The 18982-nt window shown below is 40.0% G+C and overlaps 1 protein-coding gene across 1 annotated transcript in view; it reads right to left on the minus strand.

Moving 5' to 3' along the window:
* LOC122812841 (proline-rich protein 14-like) overlaps positions 1 to 11206 on the minus strand; it is a 59493-nt gene extending 48287 nt beyond the window's left edge. Inside the window, exon 1 of the mRNA XM_044084887.1 lies at positions 11138 to 11206. Coding sequence (XP_043940822.1) covers positions 11138 to 11172 — 35 coding nt within the window. The 5' untranslated portion in view covers positions 11173 to 11206. The remainder of the gene's footprint in view (positions 1 to 11137) is intronic.
* Positions 11207 to 18982: the final 7776 nt, after the last annotated feature.

Consider the following 18982-nt stretch of genomic DNA (forward strand, 5'->3'; position numbering starts at 1 on the left):
AATAGATTCCAGGGTGGCAAGCTGTAGCAAGTTGTGAGGCAACTTTGTCACATACCCCATCAGCGACTGCTCCTGCAAGGATTTCTGAGAGGTCTGAGATTAGATCTCTCTGAAGCCGGATGAAGTGTGCCAGATAGTCCATGGACTGAATGGTGAAGGTTGCTGAAGAAAACACTCGATTCCCAAGTCTGTCTATCACCCAAGACTCTCTGTTAGGGGGATGGACAGTAGAGCTCTCCTCAGCTAGCTCTTTCTTAGTGGCTGCCGCCACAACCATAGCATCTACTAGCAGACCCTTGGAGCAGTGTGGACTGTCTTCTGGAGGAGAAAGAATTTTGTTTGGTCTGCGGGGGATAGGTTCAATGGTATCTGTATTCTTCCAGGCATGCTGCATCATGAGCTGTACCAAGTCATTTGCAGGCTGGGTCACCCAGGAAGTAGAGGGCCAGGCAGGGAAAGCCTGCAAGAATACAGACTCCTCTGAGGAAGGGGTGGTGGACTTCCAGTCCCTCTGCTGCTTTAGGATCTCCAGTATGTCTCCAAAGAAGTCATCCTCAGGGGAAGACTGTGGGGACTCTTCCCCTTTATCACAGTCTGTATCTTTGGTGAGAGATTCTTCAGGGGAATCCATGTGCTTCTTCTTGCATGATTCTTTGTGAGTTACCTCCTCAGCAGGGGCATCTGAGGAGGAGTCTGCAGAGTGGGTAACTTGTGGAAGGATGTCTTGAAGTTCCCATGACCGGTGTCCTTGAGTAGTGGGCTGTGTCAACTGTGGCTCAGAGGAAAAGAAGATATGGGTCTCTGGCACCAAAGGTACCAGCTGAGAGCCTGCCGAGGCAAGCACCCTCTCCATCACCTGGAAAGCTGGTCCTCCCAAAGAGGAATTGAGAAAGACAACCTCGGGACAGGGGTCACACCCCACTCTGATGAACCCACTCCCAGGGCCGAAGCCACAGGATGACCCAGTTCCGTCAAAGCAACCAGAACCATAGTAGACAGCACTGAGGAAGCAACAGGCACCACACTAGGGATCACGGTGCCAACAGACCAGTGTTGATCCCAAGGATGCTCCGGCTCTGAATGAGTCAAAGACCAAAGGGTAGGCTCAGGAGCCATGGTAAGGTCTACCAATGGAGCTGAAGAAGCTGGAACCAGGGTTGGCATTGGTGTTGAAGGCTCTGATACCTCCAGGGAGGTTGAAGGGGGAAAGTATTTAGGAGTCCTTGGAGAAAAATCCTCAGCTCCAGGTGGGAGGGAGGATTTGGAGGTTGTTGGAAAACCTCTGGCCATCAGGTGCTGATCCATAAGCCTCACTATGTCCAGTTCCAAAAGGCTTCTGGAGGAGCAGGTGGATATCCCTGATGGGGACTCAGGATGCTCTAGGAAGGGGCTACATTGCTGACCAAGAAATGGATCTACCGAAGGGGAATATCAGGTATGAGGGATTATTTCTCCTTTCGGCACCGAGGTTGAAGGACCAGCATGAAGTACAGGTAGGGGGGAAGTGACCAGTGCTGGAATAACTATTTTTGGTGCCAAAATGGAAGACAGTATTTCTGTCTGAATTGGCGTTGAAGTCTGAGGAATAGGTGCTGAAAGTGACACCATAGTCTGCTGCTGAGGTGCCGGAAGCAAACATGGCACCGCGGAGGGGGTTTGAAGCCCCGGTGCTGAGGATGTTGTTGCCAATTTAGAAATTTTTGCTTTCAGTTCCGATGATTTAGATTCACTCATGTGAAGAGTGGGGGGGGGGTAAGGATTTTTGCTTCTCTTTTTAAGCTCTTTCTTTGGAGGGGATGAACCCTTCATCTCAAAGATAACCTCTGTGAAAGGAGATTTAAGGAGACCTATTAACATGAGCTTAATTTTACATTCCACCAATTTGCAGGAGCTAAAAGCATTACAAATCTCACAAGGGGGTTTCACAGATAGGTGTGGCATCCCGAGACAGTAGATACCCAATGTATGGCTATCCACATCAGGCATCTTCCTGTCGCACTGATCACAGTGCTTAAACCCAGTTGTACCCTTTTTCTCAGACATACTGGCACAAAAAAGTATACAATTCAACCACAAAAAGATCAAACGCAAAAGAAAACACACTCTCCACAACAAGGTAAAGAAAGGAGTTTTTTTTTTTTTTTCCAGAAGAGGAGGAGGAAGGAGAAAGGGGAATACCAATAATGGTAAGGGCCTGTACCAGCAATGGTACAAAGAGTACCAAACTTGGTAAAAAGGAAAGGAAGAAAGAGAGTGACACTCACAGAGATAAGTGAAAATATGTGACTAACAATAGTCTAACAATATATATATAGAAATAACCAAAAAGAAAATTTAACGAGAGACAATTTTTGAAAAACACTTTAAAAGACTTAGCTGAGAGCTAGCTTGACATGTTTTGATTCATACGCAGCAAACAATATCTGAGGTAATATACAGAGGGGCACTATGGGTAAGACTTATCGAGAGTTTTTTGGCTGGTGCAAACTTGTTATAAAGGCCGACTCAGTTCTGAGGATGGAACCCACACCCATCTTTAAGGAATGAATGAAGATTAACAGCACCAGATCAGAATTTACCCCAGGACTGCCTTCTGTACTACTAATGGACCGAGGCAGGTCTTACATGGTTTATCACATGCATGAGTCCCCTCAAATTATTTATGGTATAATCCCAGTTATTCTCATTAGGGATAATAAATAATTATCTGCCATGGGATGGGTAAGGCCAGTCTCTAAGCAAATGGGATAGGTTAATTCAAGCACAAAAGGGGAAACTGGCTAGGATTAAAATGGCCCACAAAGACAGCTAGTCTAGTACTTAACTATAAATCTGTTAACCCATGTCTAAATGTGTGGCTGTACTCTGGAATGATGATACAGCGGCACAGTTAATTCATAAGGCAATGAGCTCAGGATGGATTACAAAGCTGGCTTGATTTGATTCTTACTGCCTCCATTTGAATAATGGGCCCAGTCACCAATGACATCAAAGCATTAAAAGTCATCTTAAAAGCAGGCAGGCATAACCTGCAAGTCACATTTACTTTGCAAGACTAACAAGTAAAAAAATGAGCAGACTTCATGTTGATTTAATCAACAAAGTTCTCCGGCAGAGTTTCCCCTTGCTGTTCAAAACAGCTTTGTGGTTTCATAGTTCATGCTTTGAACCATGAAACACAATTACATCATTTATGGGTGCAGTGGTTGTTACTAGAGTCATAGGGTAGGATATGTTAGTTAGTAATTTATCACTCTTCAGGATGGACAGAAGAACAATTGTGGTTTTCATCACAACCAGCTCTGGTACATACATAGATGAAGTCACTTTTGTCTTCCCCAAGACGTGAAAGAGTTACTTTTTTATGTTCTCAGTAAGCACTTCCCTATCATCTGATCAAACATCTTAGTATATTACCATACACCTGGTAGAATTTAAACTGGTGAGGTTTATACTCCATGACTTAATTTCCCTGAGGTGAAAGCACAAATTTTTTTGCTTTTGTTTTTCCTGTTTAAAACACTGTCCACGTAGATTTTTTTTGCATGCTGGCAGTGATTAATCATATGTAGACTTTTTGCTTTTCTATGCAGCTGTGTGAACTTTGATGCTAGCATATTTAAATAAAGAGTAAGGGGTGGAGCACTCACATGGGGAACAAGGGAGCTTGCCCACTTGTAAAAAGAAATGTGTTTTTTCAGGTTTCATAGGTTCATAGGTTCATACTAGGCTATTTGCCCTAGGGCATTCATAAGTCTAGCCAGAGTGTGTTTGGCTTTCGCCACCCATTTTAAATTAATTTTGCTATGCCCTTTTTCGAGGTTAGTATACTGTGCCTCTGTCTAACAGTGACACAGAAGTGATACCCGGGGTAAACCTACGATCTCCCATCCATTCATCAAGATTCCTCTTGAAGAGAGTCAATGAGGGACTCTGCCTAACCTGGACTGGGATTTTATTCCAGAGTGAAGGGAGCCTCTGGGTTATGAATCTGTCCCTCCAGCATGTCCTATTTATTTCAGTGCTGAGGTTCAAGTCTCTCGAGCGCGTAGCTCGATGGGATTTGGATTTTCTGAGGTGCAGCATGTCCATTAATTCTGGGTTGGACATGGCTTTACACGTCAGGCACAGATCGCCTCTGAGCAATCGGTATGCCACTGAGTAGAGATGGAGTTTCTTTAACCGGGCAGCATATGGCATCTGTTTGAACCCTTTGATCCTCTTGGTGAGGTACTTTTGGGGTCTTTCCAGTTGCTGCAGATGTCTGGTAAGGTACATCCCAAAAGGGGCATTGTACTCAATTATGGGCCTGATGGGGGATGAGTAAAGAGGCACGATGACCTCCCCTGATCTAGATGTGAATCCCTTCATGATTAGGTGGGCTATATAAAATGTTTTTCTAACCACTTTGGCCACGTGGTTGTCAAATGAGAGATTGCTATCAACGTGGGTCCCCAGGTCCTTAATTACTTCTTCTGTACTTAATGGATTACCACCTATGTGGTAATTTGTGGGCACTTTGTTTTTGCCAAAGGGATGACTATACACTTTTGGCATTTAGCTTGAGGCCATGGCTCTGGCACCAGTTGTCTGTTTCTATGAGGCCCTTTTGGAGGATGCTTGTGTCGGCTGGAGAGTCGATTATGGCGCCCAGTTTGCAGTCATCTGCGAACTTGGTCAGCCACAGTCCTTCCGTGTTGGCCTGTACCTCGGAGAAATATATACCAAACAAGAGAGGTCCCAGGACTGAGCCTTGTGGGATGCCACTTGTAACTGGTTTGGAGTCTGACATGGCTCCAGCAATTCTAACCATGTGGGTTCTGTCCTTGAGCCAGTTTGCAACCCATCTAGTGACATAGGGGTTTATATTTAAGCTGGTGAGCTTATCTATAATGCCCGAGTGGGGTATTGTATCGAAGGCTTTCGTCAATAGCCTTGGTGACTGTTTCAAAGAAATCGACCAGGTTTAAGAGGCAGGATCTGCCCTTAACAAAGCCGAACTGGGTAGGATCCAGTGTCTGTAGGCCCCCAATATCTTTATTTATGAGGTCCATAATGATCCTTTCCATAGCTTTGCAGACCAAGCTAGTCAGGCTTATGGGGCGATAGTTTCCAGGAAGTTTTCAGGATCCGTTGAGGCACCACCTTTGTGGAGAGGGACCACTGTTGCTGTACGCCACTCTTTGGGTACATATCCTGTAGTAAGGCTGAGATTGAACAGTAGTTTTATGTTTGGGTTTAGCTCTTCTTGGAGTTCATGTAGGACGCAGCCCGGGACACCGTCTGGTCCCATTGATGCTGTGTTTTTTGCTTTGGAGAGGGCGGCTCTTACCTGAGCATCTGAGATGTCAGGGGGGCAGCACTCTGCTGGGATAGATATTTGCCCTTTTGGTGGGGAGGGGGGGAGAAGTTTGCACTGAACCTGTCAGCTAGGATGTTGGTAATGTCTGTGGGTTCGATGTATTTTTTGTCATTTTGGTTTCATTGACCTAAAGCTTCATTCTGTATGCTTTATTCATTTGAATCTTTAGGAACATTAGACTTCACAAAACATACATTAATCACCTTACTTTTTTTTTTGGTTTACATTTTTTTTCTTTGTTTAGGAGGATGCATGGTTATTTTTTTAGCATGCAAAAGCTGCAGGTTTTACCTAATGTCAGTTTCTCCTACTAAGATGCCCAAAATATGGTGCTATCTCTGGCAGCTCCTGTTCTCTGGTTTGTTATTTATCTGAAACTTTGTATGATGTAGGAAGTGACTGAAAAGCCATATTGTAGCTCTTGCATTTTTTGTTGTGCATTTAAAACAAACTAAATAGTACTTATGATGTAGGATACAATCCAGATGCTGACACTTTATCCAGAACCCATGATAAAGAGCATTTACCAGGAGTTAGAAATTATGTTGCGATTCTGTTAGCTGTGGGGAAACGTTTAGAGTACAAGGAAAAGCAAAATGTAAAGTAACACAATAAGAGAACAACATATGAATGCAAGAGTGAAGTAAATGAAAGGCAGTCATTACTTGAAAAAATGAAACGCTACATAGAACTAGCTTAATATGGTTCTATTAGACTACACACTAACATAATTATTCAAGTATCTAAATTAAATCAGAATGCACACACATTAGAGAAAGAAAAAACTGAAAAGCAATTGCAAATGTTTCAGTGAAAATAAAAGTAATCTGAATGTGCCTGATGAAGGACAAGACTGACAATTAACCATGATTTGTCTGGTTCTTAACGTCAAATATTGTACTGGAATAAAATCAAGTAAACACTGACAATATTAAAAATGCAATTGTTTTAAAAGATGTTAAATATGCAGTCTGTGGGTTGTAAGGATAAAAGTGATACAGAAGTCCATTATCCATATGCTATAGTCTAAATAAGACACCAAACTTTTAAAACAGATTATTCGGAAAGAAGACTTCTACTGACTAATGAATATGTGCGTATGCTTTCACTTTCTAAGGTCTTAAATATCAAGTGCAATGGTGTTGGTTTATCTTTTTTATTTGTTGCTGTTGTAATTACACTCATCACATACGATGAGCTTTCTGTTTCTAAAATATGTAGATTTTATATTAGTTTCTTCACTGAAACTATACTTATTAAGTTTAATAAAATGAGGTTTTGTGTCCTATATGCTGAGAAGATAACTATTTCTCAATTCTGAGCCATGTGGTCCTGGGTTTTTATGTTACAGTAAGGGGGATAAGCAGCTTGTAGTGGAATGGACATGTTTTCTGTAGTCTGCAGCAGATTATGACACATAATGTTACACAGACTGCAGCACAATCAATGGGCCATGCATTCAGGCATTCACACAGTAAATCAATAACTAAGCAAAAAATAAGCAGCAGTGCAATAACACACATCTAACAATGACAGAAATAAATAGTTTATACTATGAGAAAACTAGGGGATGTGAATTACTGCAATAACAGCCTGCAGTAAAGCATGTTTGTGTAAAGTAGCTAGGGGTTGGGTGAGAGAGGCAACTGCCAAAGGCACAAAGCGTTGGGAGGGTGCAATTAGCCAGTTCTCATCTCTCTTAAATGCAATATTGATTTTTAAAAGCTGGCATTGCATTTGCAGACAAACCTGAGTGCTGTAGGCTGTAGTGTTCTGTGTATTCTAAACTGTAGCAGCTGCTTGTTAAATTGTAGCAAGCAGTTTGCTACAGTTTAAAAGTACAAAATTTTTTTTTAAACTAAAAGCTGATTGCTATAGAGCTCTGTGCAGGCAGGGTAGAAACTATAACAGATGTTTGCTATATGTGTAGCAAGCAGTTTGCTACAGTTTAACAAGAATTTTGTTTTAACTAAATATGAGCACCATAGAGCTCTGCATAGGCAGGATATAAGCTGTAGCAACTGTCTGCTACATTTGTAGCTAAGAGGGTGGGTGCTGTTTCATAGTACAGGCCCAGGGTGCTGGTTGAACCAGTTACACTTCTGCATGTTTGGTATACATCAATGGATTAGTGCTTGAATAAAACACAAACTAAATTTACTTAAACCATTACTGAAAAAACACTTATTAGATAACTGGCTGTGCTCCTGCACAGTTCCAGAATAGTATATAAATAGTACTTGGAAACACTTTTTACCTCTCATATATCCATCATTCTCCTCATACCTATCTCACCTAACTTCTTTATCTACGTACCTCTATCTCATGTTCCACTGCATACTAATATTCTTTATAAAACAAGCATACTAACATCCAAAACTACAACCTCCTGTACAAACTCTAACCTACTTGCTTTACTCCTGAAAACTTAATTTTTGCAATAGTTACATGATATAACATCCAAACATATTTCTAACATAAACTAAACAAATATCTCTCTTTCTAGTAACTGCATTTATTCAATTTCCGTGCGTACTATGTTTGACATTTCAACTGTAGATCCTAAACTGTGCATGATTCACAAGGGAAAATGCCTCAGTGTTTTAACAGATATATGTAAAGTGAATAGCATCTGTATTTTGTTATTGTAAAAAAAAATGCACAAATTTTCCCCCTTGTACAATGAAAAACTCATACTATGTTACTTTATGTATATAGTTTGCAAAGTTCTGTTTGCTTGTATATGTAATAACTGTGGAACATTTCCCCCCAGGCCTCCACTGAAAATGGAATCAATCTCAATTGGACCCAGTAAACAAATACATATAAATAAATAAATACATGCATACAAAAAAATGTTCATTGAGCTGAATAGCCTTCTTTTGAAATATGCAGCTCCATGTGCAACGTGGGACTAGGTATTGCAAGCAGTTCTGTATACAGATGAAGCTGTACTTACACCATGCATAAGTTGGTGTGTAGCTAGGCATGCTCACTATACTCATGAGTACATTTTTGAGCACCTCTCGGAAAAATTGTGGATCAAAAAGCATGGAATGTTTACAGCTGGCTAAACTTACAATCTACTGTTTACTGCTATACAAAACATACTTAATTGATAGAAATGCACATTTAAAATAGCTTTTTTTGTAGTTCTAAATTGCAACAGTCAAAAGTAATGTGCCCCTTTTTGAAGTTTAGATGGGCAACATTTCTAAGGTTGAGTACGTTTTTAAAAGGTAGGTGGGTAGTGGAGGCATCAGTATTAGGTTTGAGTGCAAAATGTGATTTTCTGCCTATATTCCCTGTACACAAGCACAGTTTGATGTACTGGGAGCTAACCCCTAAACTCCTGTGGGAATGGTTCACAGTGTTGTTTTCAAAATGGATTTAATTCTCTGCTAGACTAGTAGACCTGCAAGTCCATTCCTTATCTTGGATGAGAGAAAGCAAGCATGATGGCTGCACAACTCTACAGGTGGAACTTCTTGCCTTAGACAGTCTCACAGCCATGTAGCTTCACCCGTATGGCAGACCCAGCTCTCTGACAGCAATATCAGGTCTGACATACAGCTGGCACTGCTGCACCAAAGAAAATTGGACAGACTCAGCCACACCTCCAAGTGCTTAGGTAAGCTTGGACAATTCTCAGAGGAGGTAATGAGATTCAGTAACACCAAACTTGCTCATAGCACAGTAAGACTTTAAATCAATACCTTAAAATATTGAACTACACACTGTTTGCACTCTTATGGCTTCATCACAAGATGTCTCCTGACGACACAAAATCAGGAAGTAATTGAACAACTAAGCATACAGTGCATTCAAACACAATTTTTTAAACTTAATACAGCTCCACTGATGTAGCTAAAGTTTTTTCTTAGTCTTTTGGCTTTTCCCGGTTAGGGGTCACCACAGTGGAACTCCCATCCGCTAAGGACTGGCAGGGGATTTTTATGGTGCCAAGTTGCCAGCCCAACACCCAACCTTCAAAGAAGGCACGCCCATTCATGCACACACCTACCTGCATGTCTTTTAAAACTACATATTTTTGAATCAGAAAGCCTACTTTACGTGATGAGAACATAATAATAATTGTGAAAATCTTTGCACTTGATCTTTAATCTATATGTTCTGCATGCCTATTATCTGAAACTAACCTCTTCCATGAAAGAATGCTAAGTAATTGACAGTATTTACTGTGTAAAAAGTGACAGGATCTAGTCAACTGATATGGAAACAGAGTACATGTCTGCAATTATAGTGAAAAGGGTTGAAAAACAATGTCAGGAAGTGGATGGGTTATTTAGAGCTGGTAAAACCAGAATGTCCAGAGGGTTTTATCTTTAGGCTGGTCACAAACAGCTAATGTAATTTTTGTCTGCTAGAGACTTGGAGAATAACAAAAATGCCATCTCTTGCTCAACAGATAGTGATTGTCTAGCAATGATATTCGCATAAGTCTGTACTCCTTGATGGAAAAGGGTATTTGGGAAGAAGGGGTTATAACTGTTTTGGCTACCTGAATCATAGCAGCCTAATTGCTTAGCATATCCTCCCAAAAATATAATCACTAAGGGACTATAAGGTAACAAACTATGACAGGATAGAAATAAGGTGGGGCTGCTAGGACTAGTGGTCTTGCTTCACCAGGGAGTTACAGCAGGACTAGAAAAAGTGTAAACATAACATGACACAGAGCAAAATAGTAATGGGTTTGTGCTTCTAGAATTTCCATGCCATTTCAAAAATAGTTCTAATTCACTTCACATGCATCCTTAGCCCAGAAAAGGGCTGATGCGAAAGCTTCAAAGCCAGTTAGTGGAGTGTTATTCAGCAAGTTTGCAAAAGGCATATAAGTTCACATTGTAATACAGGGATATACCTCTTTAGACAGGAGCGCTACAGAATCCTTAAAGCCCAAAATCCTGAAGACCAAAATCCTGAAAACACACAGGATACCAACACTTACTATATTCCAGCACAAGCACATACAGAAACATATTACCATTCAACTATAGGCAGGAGGCAAGCCCCTGCACCCTGCTACTTAAATATAACAACTCTGAGATTGCACTTTAGTACACTAACTGCATTCTCAGAGTTGATATATATAAGTAGCAGGGTGTGTGGGGGGTCCGGGGGGGCTTGGTGAGGGCAAAGTGTATAGAACAGTCAGCAATTCTGGAGAAATAAATGGATAAGCAGTTAGCAGGCAGTATGCAGCAAACAGGGTAACAGGGTAACCACTGCTGTTTGTGTTTAACCCCTGTGAAGCAGGCAAGGTAACCTTCACTTGTTATACTTAACCCCTGTGATGCAGTTTGGTTATCAGATGCTCTTTCTATAGTTGCCTTTTCATAAGATTTCTGATAATACAGGGTCTCCAGTTTTCAATGTTAAAGCACATTTAAATTGTTCACTTGCTTAAATTTTTTTCACTATTGTTCTAAATCTCCAGTTATTTATGTCAGCTGCAAAGCCATCACAATGTATTATGCAAGAATAATCCAAAAGTGCTGGTAGAGCAAACCAAGGCAAAATAGAAGCATAAATACAAACATTTATTTATGCTTCTATTTTGCCTTGGTTTGCTCTACCAGGACTTTTGGATTATTATTATTGCTGCTGTTTTTGTGGTGGCATTTTCTGGTGGTGCATTTATTCCTGTGGTGGGACTTTATGTTTTTTTCTATTTATTATGCAAGAATGTATGGCATTTATTAGAACTCTAGCAAATCTCTAGGAAAAGAAGACCGCAGCTGCCATCCATACCGTGCTTTTGGTGGTTCCACATAGTTCTTGTTCATATAGATTTCTTCCAAGGTGAATGTCTTTTTCTTCAACCTGCCAAAGAGAATGCACATTTTCAGAACACTTACTTAACATAGATGGCACTGGAATTTCAGGATTTATGTATAACCATACATACAGATCCACTCAAGATTCTGCAGAAGTGTTAGGAAGCCAGACTGATCAAGGACCACAAATATAACCTTTAAATTCCCTTACTTACTTGATATTAAGCACAGTATATCAAGGTGGTATATTATGGTATGTTTGTATGCAGTGCAACCTAAGTCATCAGAAACAAATGTGGTCTGTAGGCCACTGGTTCCTACTTTTGTCTGTGCAAAGTCATTAGGTTCTGAGGAGGCCCATACTGCAAATGTGTGGTCAAGGCACAGTTGATTCCATTGTTTAATAACACCAGTTTATGACAACTCATTGTTTTATTTAACCCACTTGAATTGCTGACCTTTAGCAAAATAGCTTTCTAAAAATGTTGATGCCTTTAATTTGTTTTGTCCAAATAAGTGTAAAAAAATAAAACTGTCATTGCTAAATGTAGGCTTGAGTTGGAACTCAGCTGAGGCAGTAGTGATTATATACATGTTCAATAAATGGGAAAGAGGCAGCTGGCATACATAAATTAAGACAGCAATCCTTCAGTGTATTCAAAAGGTCATGCTACAGAAGGTTTTTGGGCTAGATAATGTATTATTTCTACTGTGATTTGACTGTACATGTCTGTTTATTGAGGTAATAATTATGCTTAGTAAAGCTCAGTACCAAACAATGCATTACATTCCACATAGAAATTTGTTGCTATAATATCTGCAGCTATTGCACTGATTGGAGTGAATGAAGTGGTAGACTATTTAAAGAAAACCAAAAAAAAAAAAAAAACTTGAGAAGAAAGGTTTGAGAGTAATTGCATTGTAGTGCATGAAGCACCCTGCTTACTCAAAAAAACTGCTAAACTATATTCTGGTTCAGAACTGATATAGAATGAGTCCCAACATTAACAACGCTTAGAGGTGTGTTAAACAATTGTTAAGCACCCCCTCTAAATGTTGTTAAGGTTGGGTCTGTACTAAAAACAAACAGTGCTGACCAGTAAACAGCAGCAGCAGCAGGGAATGAAATGGCTTTCCTTCAACTTACATTTCTGCCTGCTGTCTGCTAAAGTGCACAAAGTATGTTGAATTAAATTACTTCCCTTAGATAGGAATATGTATGGATGTCAACCACTCACCTACTCCTTTACTGGCTTTCAAAGCTGGAACAATATTTTTTTTTTTAATTTTTTTACTTTTGATTAAGTTATAGTACCTGGGGAAGATTAATTCCTTGTAATGCACAGATTTATTGGATTTTAAGTGGATCAGTGGATCGTAACTGGATGCCAAGATTCACCTCTCTACCTTTGCTCTCGAGTTAAATTTTTTGGCATCTATGTCTCAGACACATAATAAAATGGTTACAATCGCCAACCTACTCATAATCCTCTTATCTCACACATGTGATAAATTGTACATCTCACTGTTTGAAGGCTGTGTTAAATGACAACATGATGCTCAGATGCTTGCAAAGTAGTGTAAAAAGAGAGGCCAGTGTCAGGCTTCATAGGTTCATAGGTTGGTACTAGGCTATCGGCCCTAGGCCCTATGCAAGCCTAGCCATAACATTTCCCTGGCTATTTCTTCCCACAATATTTACTTCTCTGGACCCCTGTCTAGCAGGGCGACTGACATGATCCCCGGGGTGAATTTCCTATCTCCCATCCAAACATCAAGGTTCCTTTTGCATTATAAGGGATATTGTTAAGGCACAGTCTAGAAGATTGATTGAAATTCAGGTGTCCTTTAACAGGTGAAAGGCACTAAGCTGATATTTAATGGAACTGGCAAGAGGGAGATGGAATTATAACTTAAGAAAAGGCTTCTGGTGTGAACATGCGTACATCAGCAGTGCAATGTTGAAGTGAGAATATGATGTGGATCCTTTGATCTTGTAGCCACAACTGGGTGTGTTGAAGCACTGGAGGCAGAACTGTTGGAATAAAGGACACCAATAGTGATTTGAAAGGAAGAGGCTTAATATAAAACTTCAGGAGGTGCCATTTCACAGTGGGGTAGTATGCTCACAGAATAACCAGTAGCAGTGGAGTACTGGCATGTAAAGATGTAGGAGACTATACTATAAGTATAGCTAAATACATGCTTAACTTTGGACACTTCCTTTTTTAATTAAGCATTGCAGTTGAGGTCCTCCTTCTTAATAGCTTTTTACCCCATTACATTGTACCACTCTGTCAGCCTTCCTAGCTTATTACTAGAACCATTGAAGGCAAATACTTAAAACCTTGGCTAAGGTCTTGAAAAAAATAATTTTATCATGTGCCTTTTTGTTCCTTACTGCAGAGAAAAGCTCAAAACTGATAAAAATGTATTTGGCTTGCTTTCCTTTCAAGTAATTGTATTATTAAACATGTCTTCAGTAAAGTTTTTAGTTGCACACCTTTCACAGGATGGGGAAAGATGTTTATCAAGTAGATATTCTTATCCCTTCCTGTCATTGGAACAGTTATTTGCACAAAGTTCATTGTAGACAACCTCATCATTCTCTATATGCTTTTTAAGGCTTGGAAACATGAAGCAATAACTGGTATGTACACTGTATCAGTATGTAAGAAGGCATTCATTTATTACTTTCCTTTGTTTATTAGTTGAGGTATTACAAGTGGGCACTGTTGGTAAACAACTTATTGTAGACACAGGGCAAAATAATGCAAGAGTCTTATCTATATTGTTAACATGGCAAAAATAACTTAAAGGAAAACTCTGCCCTCCCCTACAGCTTAACTCAATTCTTAGGTTTCTTTTCTCCCTACAATATTGTTGGTACCAAAACCTACCTGTACTTTTTAAAAACTTTCATTTCCTTGCCTTGAAATCAAAGGAAGGGAAAACCCACCTACTTTTTTAAGCTTAATTTCTCACATACTTTGCAGAGGAATTTGTCTCTGTCTGCATGACATATCATAGACAGAGATAAATCTGTAGTTTACCCTGTCAGGTGTCAATCTTAGATGGACAATTAATTCTGTTAATGTCAGAAACCCAGCACTTGCTATGAAAAAAGACAGAAAGCTATGGAACTGTTTTCTACTGTTTTTATTGCAGAGGAAGAAAACTTAACACTCCCCTTTCACAGGACCATAGGCAGTTACTAGGCTAATCCCTTACAAGCCTAGCCAAGTTCTTACCCTTATTTCCATGATCAGCACCTATTGCCCCTGTCCTAGAGGCACACAGGTAGTACCCCCAGTGTGAATTTACAGTCACCCATCCAATCGTCCAGATTGCGTTTGAATAGGGCCAAGGAGGTGCTCTGTTCGACATGAAGTGGGACTCTGTTCCATAGTTGTGGTAACCTCTGGGAGACAAATCTGACAACAAAGCTTTCAGGTTTCTTCAGTGCAATTCAACAACAGAATAAAACTCTCAGATAAATAACAGTAAATGACACAACCCACCACTGACAAACCAGCAATTAAACAATTAAGCAGCTATGTAATAAATTTAAAGGCTTTCTTAAAAACATCTCAACATTTTAATATAAGCAACACATATAAAAGATGCATCTGTTTTTTCACTAAAACAGGTTTTATACTGATCTTATCATTAATGCCTCGATGGTTATCAGCATATCACCTTAATATTCATTCATATTCTTTCATATCAAGCATATTGATCATGTTACTCCCTCTATTGTTCAGACTGATGCTCGATTATATGGTCTTTTAGCCTCTGGCTGCATTTCCCTACATAAAATGCAGTACATTTCATGCAAGTTGCCAACTATATTATATTAGTAGTAATGTAGGTGGCAAAACAATTAAATACAAGTTTTTTAGATGTTGTAGGATGTATAAATAGGCTACCATTCATATAAATATGTTTATAACAACTGCAATTGTAGTATGGGAACGTATCATACCTTGAATCAAACACCTGCTTATTCACCTTAGTCTATTTTTATTGTGAGACAAATCTGTCTCTCCAGCAGGTTTTATTAATGTCACATACATACAGGTTTTATTAAGGTCTTTAGAATGAGTACCCTGTGTGCCATTTGACTTATGGATATGCAGCATTTCCAGTAAGGCAGGGTCAGAGATTGCCTTGTATGTAAGGCAGAGATCACCTCTGAGTAGTCCGTATGAAACAGAATAAAGTGACAGTGATTTCAGATGATCCCCATAGGACAGATGCTGAAGACCTTGACTTTTCCTTGTGAGGAACCTTTGCGGTTTCTCCAGTTGCTGCCGGTGCTTGGAAAGGTACATACCAAAAGGGGAGTTGTACTCAATTACTAGCCTGATGAGAGAAGAGTACAGGGAGGTTATAACTTCTTTTTCTCTGAAGGCAATGCCCTTACTTTTGAGATGAGCAATACTGAATGCCCTTCTTACCACTGTGGAGACGTGGTGGTCAAAGGTAAGGTTTCTGTCAACCTGTGTGCGCAGGTCTGTCACCACTGAGTGCATACTTAAGGTGTTGCTATTGATGGTGTAGTTAGCAGGAACATCGCTTTTACCGAAAGGAATAATACCTTTTTTGCATTGAGTTTAAGGCCATGACTTTGGCATCAATTGTTTGTTTGTGTAAGACCCTTTTGTAGGATGTTGACATCATTTGGAGATACTATGACCACTCCAAATTTGCAGTCATCAGCAAACTTTGTCAACAACAGACCTTTAGTTTTTGCTTGTACTTCAGAGAAATAGATTCCAAACAGTAGAAGTCCCAGGACTGATCTCTATGGAGCACCACTGGTTACGGGTCTGCTATTGGAGGTGGATTCCTTTATTTTGACTGTATGAGTTCTATCAGTAAACCAGTTAGGGACCCATGTAATGATATAAGGGTTGATGCCTAGTTGGGTGAGTCTGTCAGTGATGCCTGAGTGGGGATAGTGTCAAATGCCATGGCTAAGTCCAGGTAGGCTGTATGCACAGATTTCCCTTCGTCCAGGGCCTTGGTGACTCTCAAAGAAGTCCACCAGGTTTAACAGGCATGGTCTCCCTTTGACAAATCCAAACTGAATAGGGTCACATGTTTGGAGAATACCTACATCTTTGTTGATAAGGTCCATGATGATTTGCTCCTTGGCCTTGCAGATAGGGCTAGTCAGGCTAATAGGTCTCTAGTTCCTGGGGTCAGTGGAAGCACCACCTTTGTCCAAGGGAATAACGGTTTCTGTTTTCCATTCAGAGGGTATGAAGCCAGTGCTTACACTATGATTGAAAAGAGTACCCAATGGTGTTGCTAATTCATGTTGGAGCCCATGTAGGATGCAGCCTGGGATGTTATCAGGTCGCATAGATGCTGTGCTTTTGGTCTTAGAGGGGGCATTTACGACCTGCTGTTTAGAGATACAAGGTAGGGGACAAGTGGTAGGAATGTCATAGGGTACATGTGGTGGGGACAGGGGAATAAAGTTTTCACAGTACCTGTCGGCCAACAGGTTAGCTATGTCCACAGGCTCAATATATGTGGTATCATTAACTACCAGTACTGCAGAAATTTGAGCCTTTCCTTTTAGGTTATGGATGTAACTATAGAATGCCTTCATAGCAAAACAAAGTAATTAGATCAGCTAGGTTTAGCATTACAGTATGGAAATGCTAAGCTTTAAATGTTGGTAATTTATATTACTTTATATGTTAAGATAACTTAAATGTAGTATCAAAGATTTCTGTGATATTCAGAGAAAAGTCAGAAAATGTTTTTTTCTTGTAAATTATCAACACATTTACCATTTTCAAGCCCTCCCCCCACACACACATACAGAACAGAACTGCAGAAAGAGAGACAGGTGGCAAACTTATCAACTAGATGCACTGAACAATGCTTTTTGGCATTGTTCATAAAAAAGGTCTTTTATGCTTTTTTGTGACATCCTTCCAGATGAGGATGCATATCTGGCACACACACAAATCCATGGTAAGAAATTCCCACTGACCTTTAGGCAGACCTTAAAGTGGTAGAGTGCATGAGAATTTTCTAGGCCACAAAGGAAATATGACCATTGACATCAACCATATTATACAGTTGAATTTACTTTAACATCCATTTACTATGTGCCCTTGCATTATAAAAGGAAATCAGAAGTACTTAACTGTGTTTAAATGCACATCTGATTGTGTGTGTGTCTGCCCGTGTGTGTGTGTTTATATATATATATATATATATATATATATATATATATATATATATATATATATATATAAAATATATGCCTATATATAGATATATATATATATATATATATATATATATATATATATATATATATATATATATATATATATATATATATCATAGGTAGGTACTAGGCTATTGGCCCAAGGGCCTAAGTAAGCCTAGCCAACAAGTTTCTCTGGCTTACGCCACCCAAAAAAGTTAATTTCCTGTGCCCCTGTTGAGCAGAGCCACAGAAGTGATCCTCAGGGTGTATTTCCTATTTCCCATCCACTCATCAAGATTTTTCTTGAAGAGTGCTAATGAGGAAATTTGCTTGACATAGATGTGTAGCTTGTTCCAAAGTATAGGTAGTCTCTGGGACAGGAATCTATCCCTCCAGCATGTCCTGCTCATTGTGGTGACAAGGTTTAGGTCCCTAGAGCATGTAGCTCGGAGGGATTGGGATTTCTTTAGGTGTAGCATATCCAATAGCTCTGGGTTTAACATAGCTTTATATGTTAGGCAGAGATCTCCTCGGAGTCGGCGATATGCTACAGAGTAAAGCTGGAGTGTTTTGAGACGGTCAGTGTAGGGCTTCTTTTTGAGGCCAGTAATCCTTTTTGAGAGGTACTTCTATGGCCTTTTCAACTGCTGTAGATGTCTTGTGAGGTGCATTCCAAAAGGGACATTGTACTCTATAATGAGTCTAATGAATGCCGAGCAGAGAGGAACAATGACCTCTTTTTTGCTGGATGAGAACCCTTTTGTGATGGTGTGCCACATAGAAGGATTTCCTGACTACTGTGGTGATGCGATTATCAACGGAAATACTACTGTCTACCTAGGTCCCAAGGTCTCTTATCACACATTTGGCATTAAGTAGACTGCCATTTATGTGGTAATTCATGGGTACAGAGATTTTATCAAAGGGGGTAACAATGCACTTTTTGGCATTGAGCTTGAGGCTATGCCTCTGACACCAGGCATCTGTCTCAGTGATGCCCTTCTGTAGGATGCCCACATCGTTAGGAGTTTTGATTATGGCTCCTAGTTTGCAGTCATCTGCGAACTTCATTAGCCAGAGGTCCTCTGTGTTAGCCTGTACTTCAGGGAAGTAGATACCAGACAGGAGAGGTCCCAGGACTGAACCCTGTGGTACTCCACTTGTCACTGGTTTGAAGTCAGATTTGGAGTCTGCAACTTTTACAGTGTGGGTTCTGTCAGTGGGCTAGTTGGCAATCCATCTTGTGATGTAGTCCTGCTATTCTATCTTATTGACATGAGAAAACAACACCACTTCCTTATGTGTAACATGACATATAAAGAGGACTTGGAAAGTATTCTAGGAAGAAGGAATGAAAGCAAGAAAACAGGCCCTGTCATCCGTCATTTTGTGGGAAACACATTAAAACTGTAAAAGAAGTACTTCAAATGATTTTAAGGCAATAAACTTAGGAACACAGGTGGACAGTGGTCTCACCTTCGATAACCACATCACCACAACAGTAAGGAAATCCTTCTATGTGGCACACCTTATCACTAAGGGCTTTTCATCTAGAAAATAAGAGGTCATTGTCCCACTGTA

This window comes from Protopterus annectens, chromosome 10.part0 (assembly GCF_019279795.1).
Source record: "Protopterus annectens isolate FY-2018-M chromosome 10.part0, PAN1.0, whole genome shotgun sequence".
Classification (NCBI taxonomy): domain Eukaryota; kingdom Metazoa; phylum Chordata; order Ceratodontiformes; family Protopteridae; genus Protopterus; species Protopterus annectens.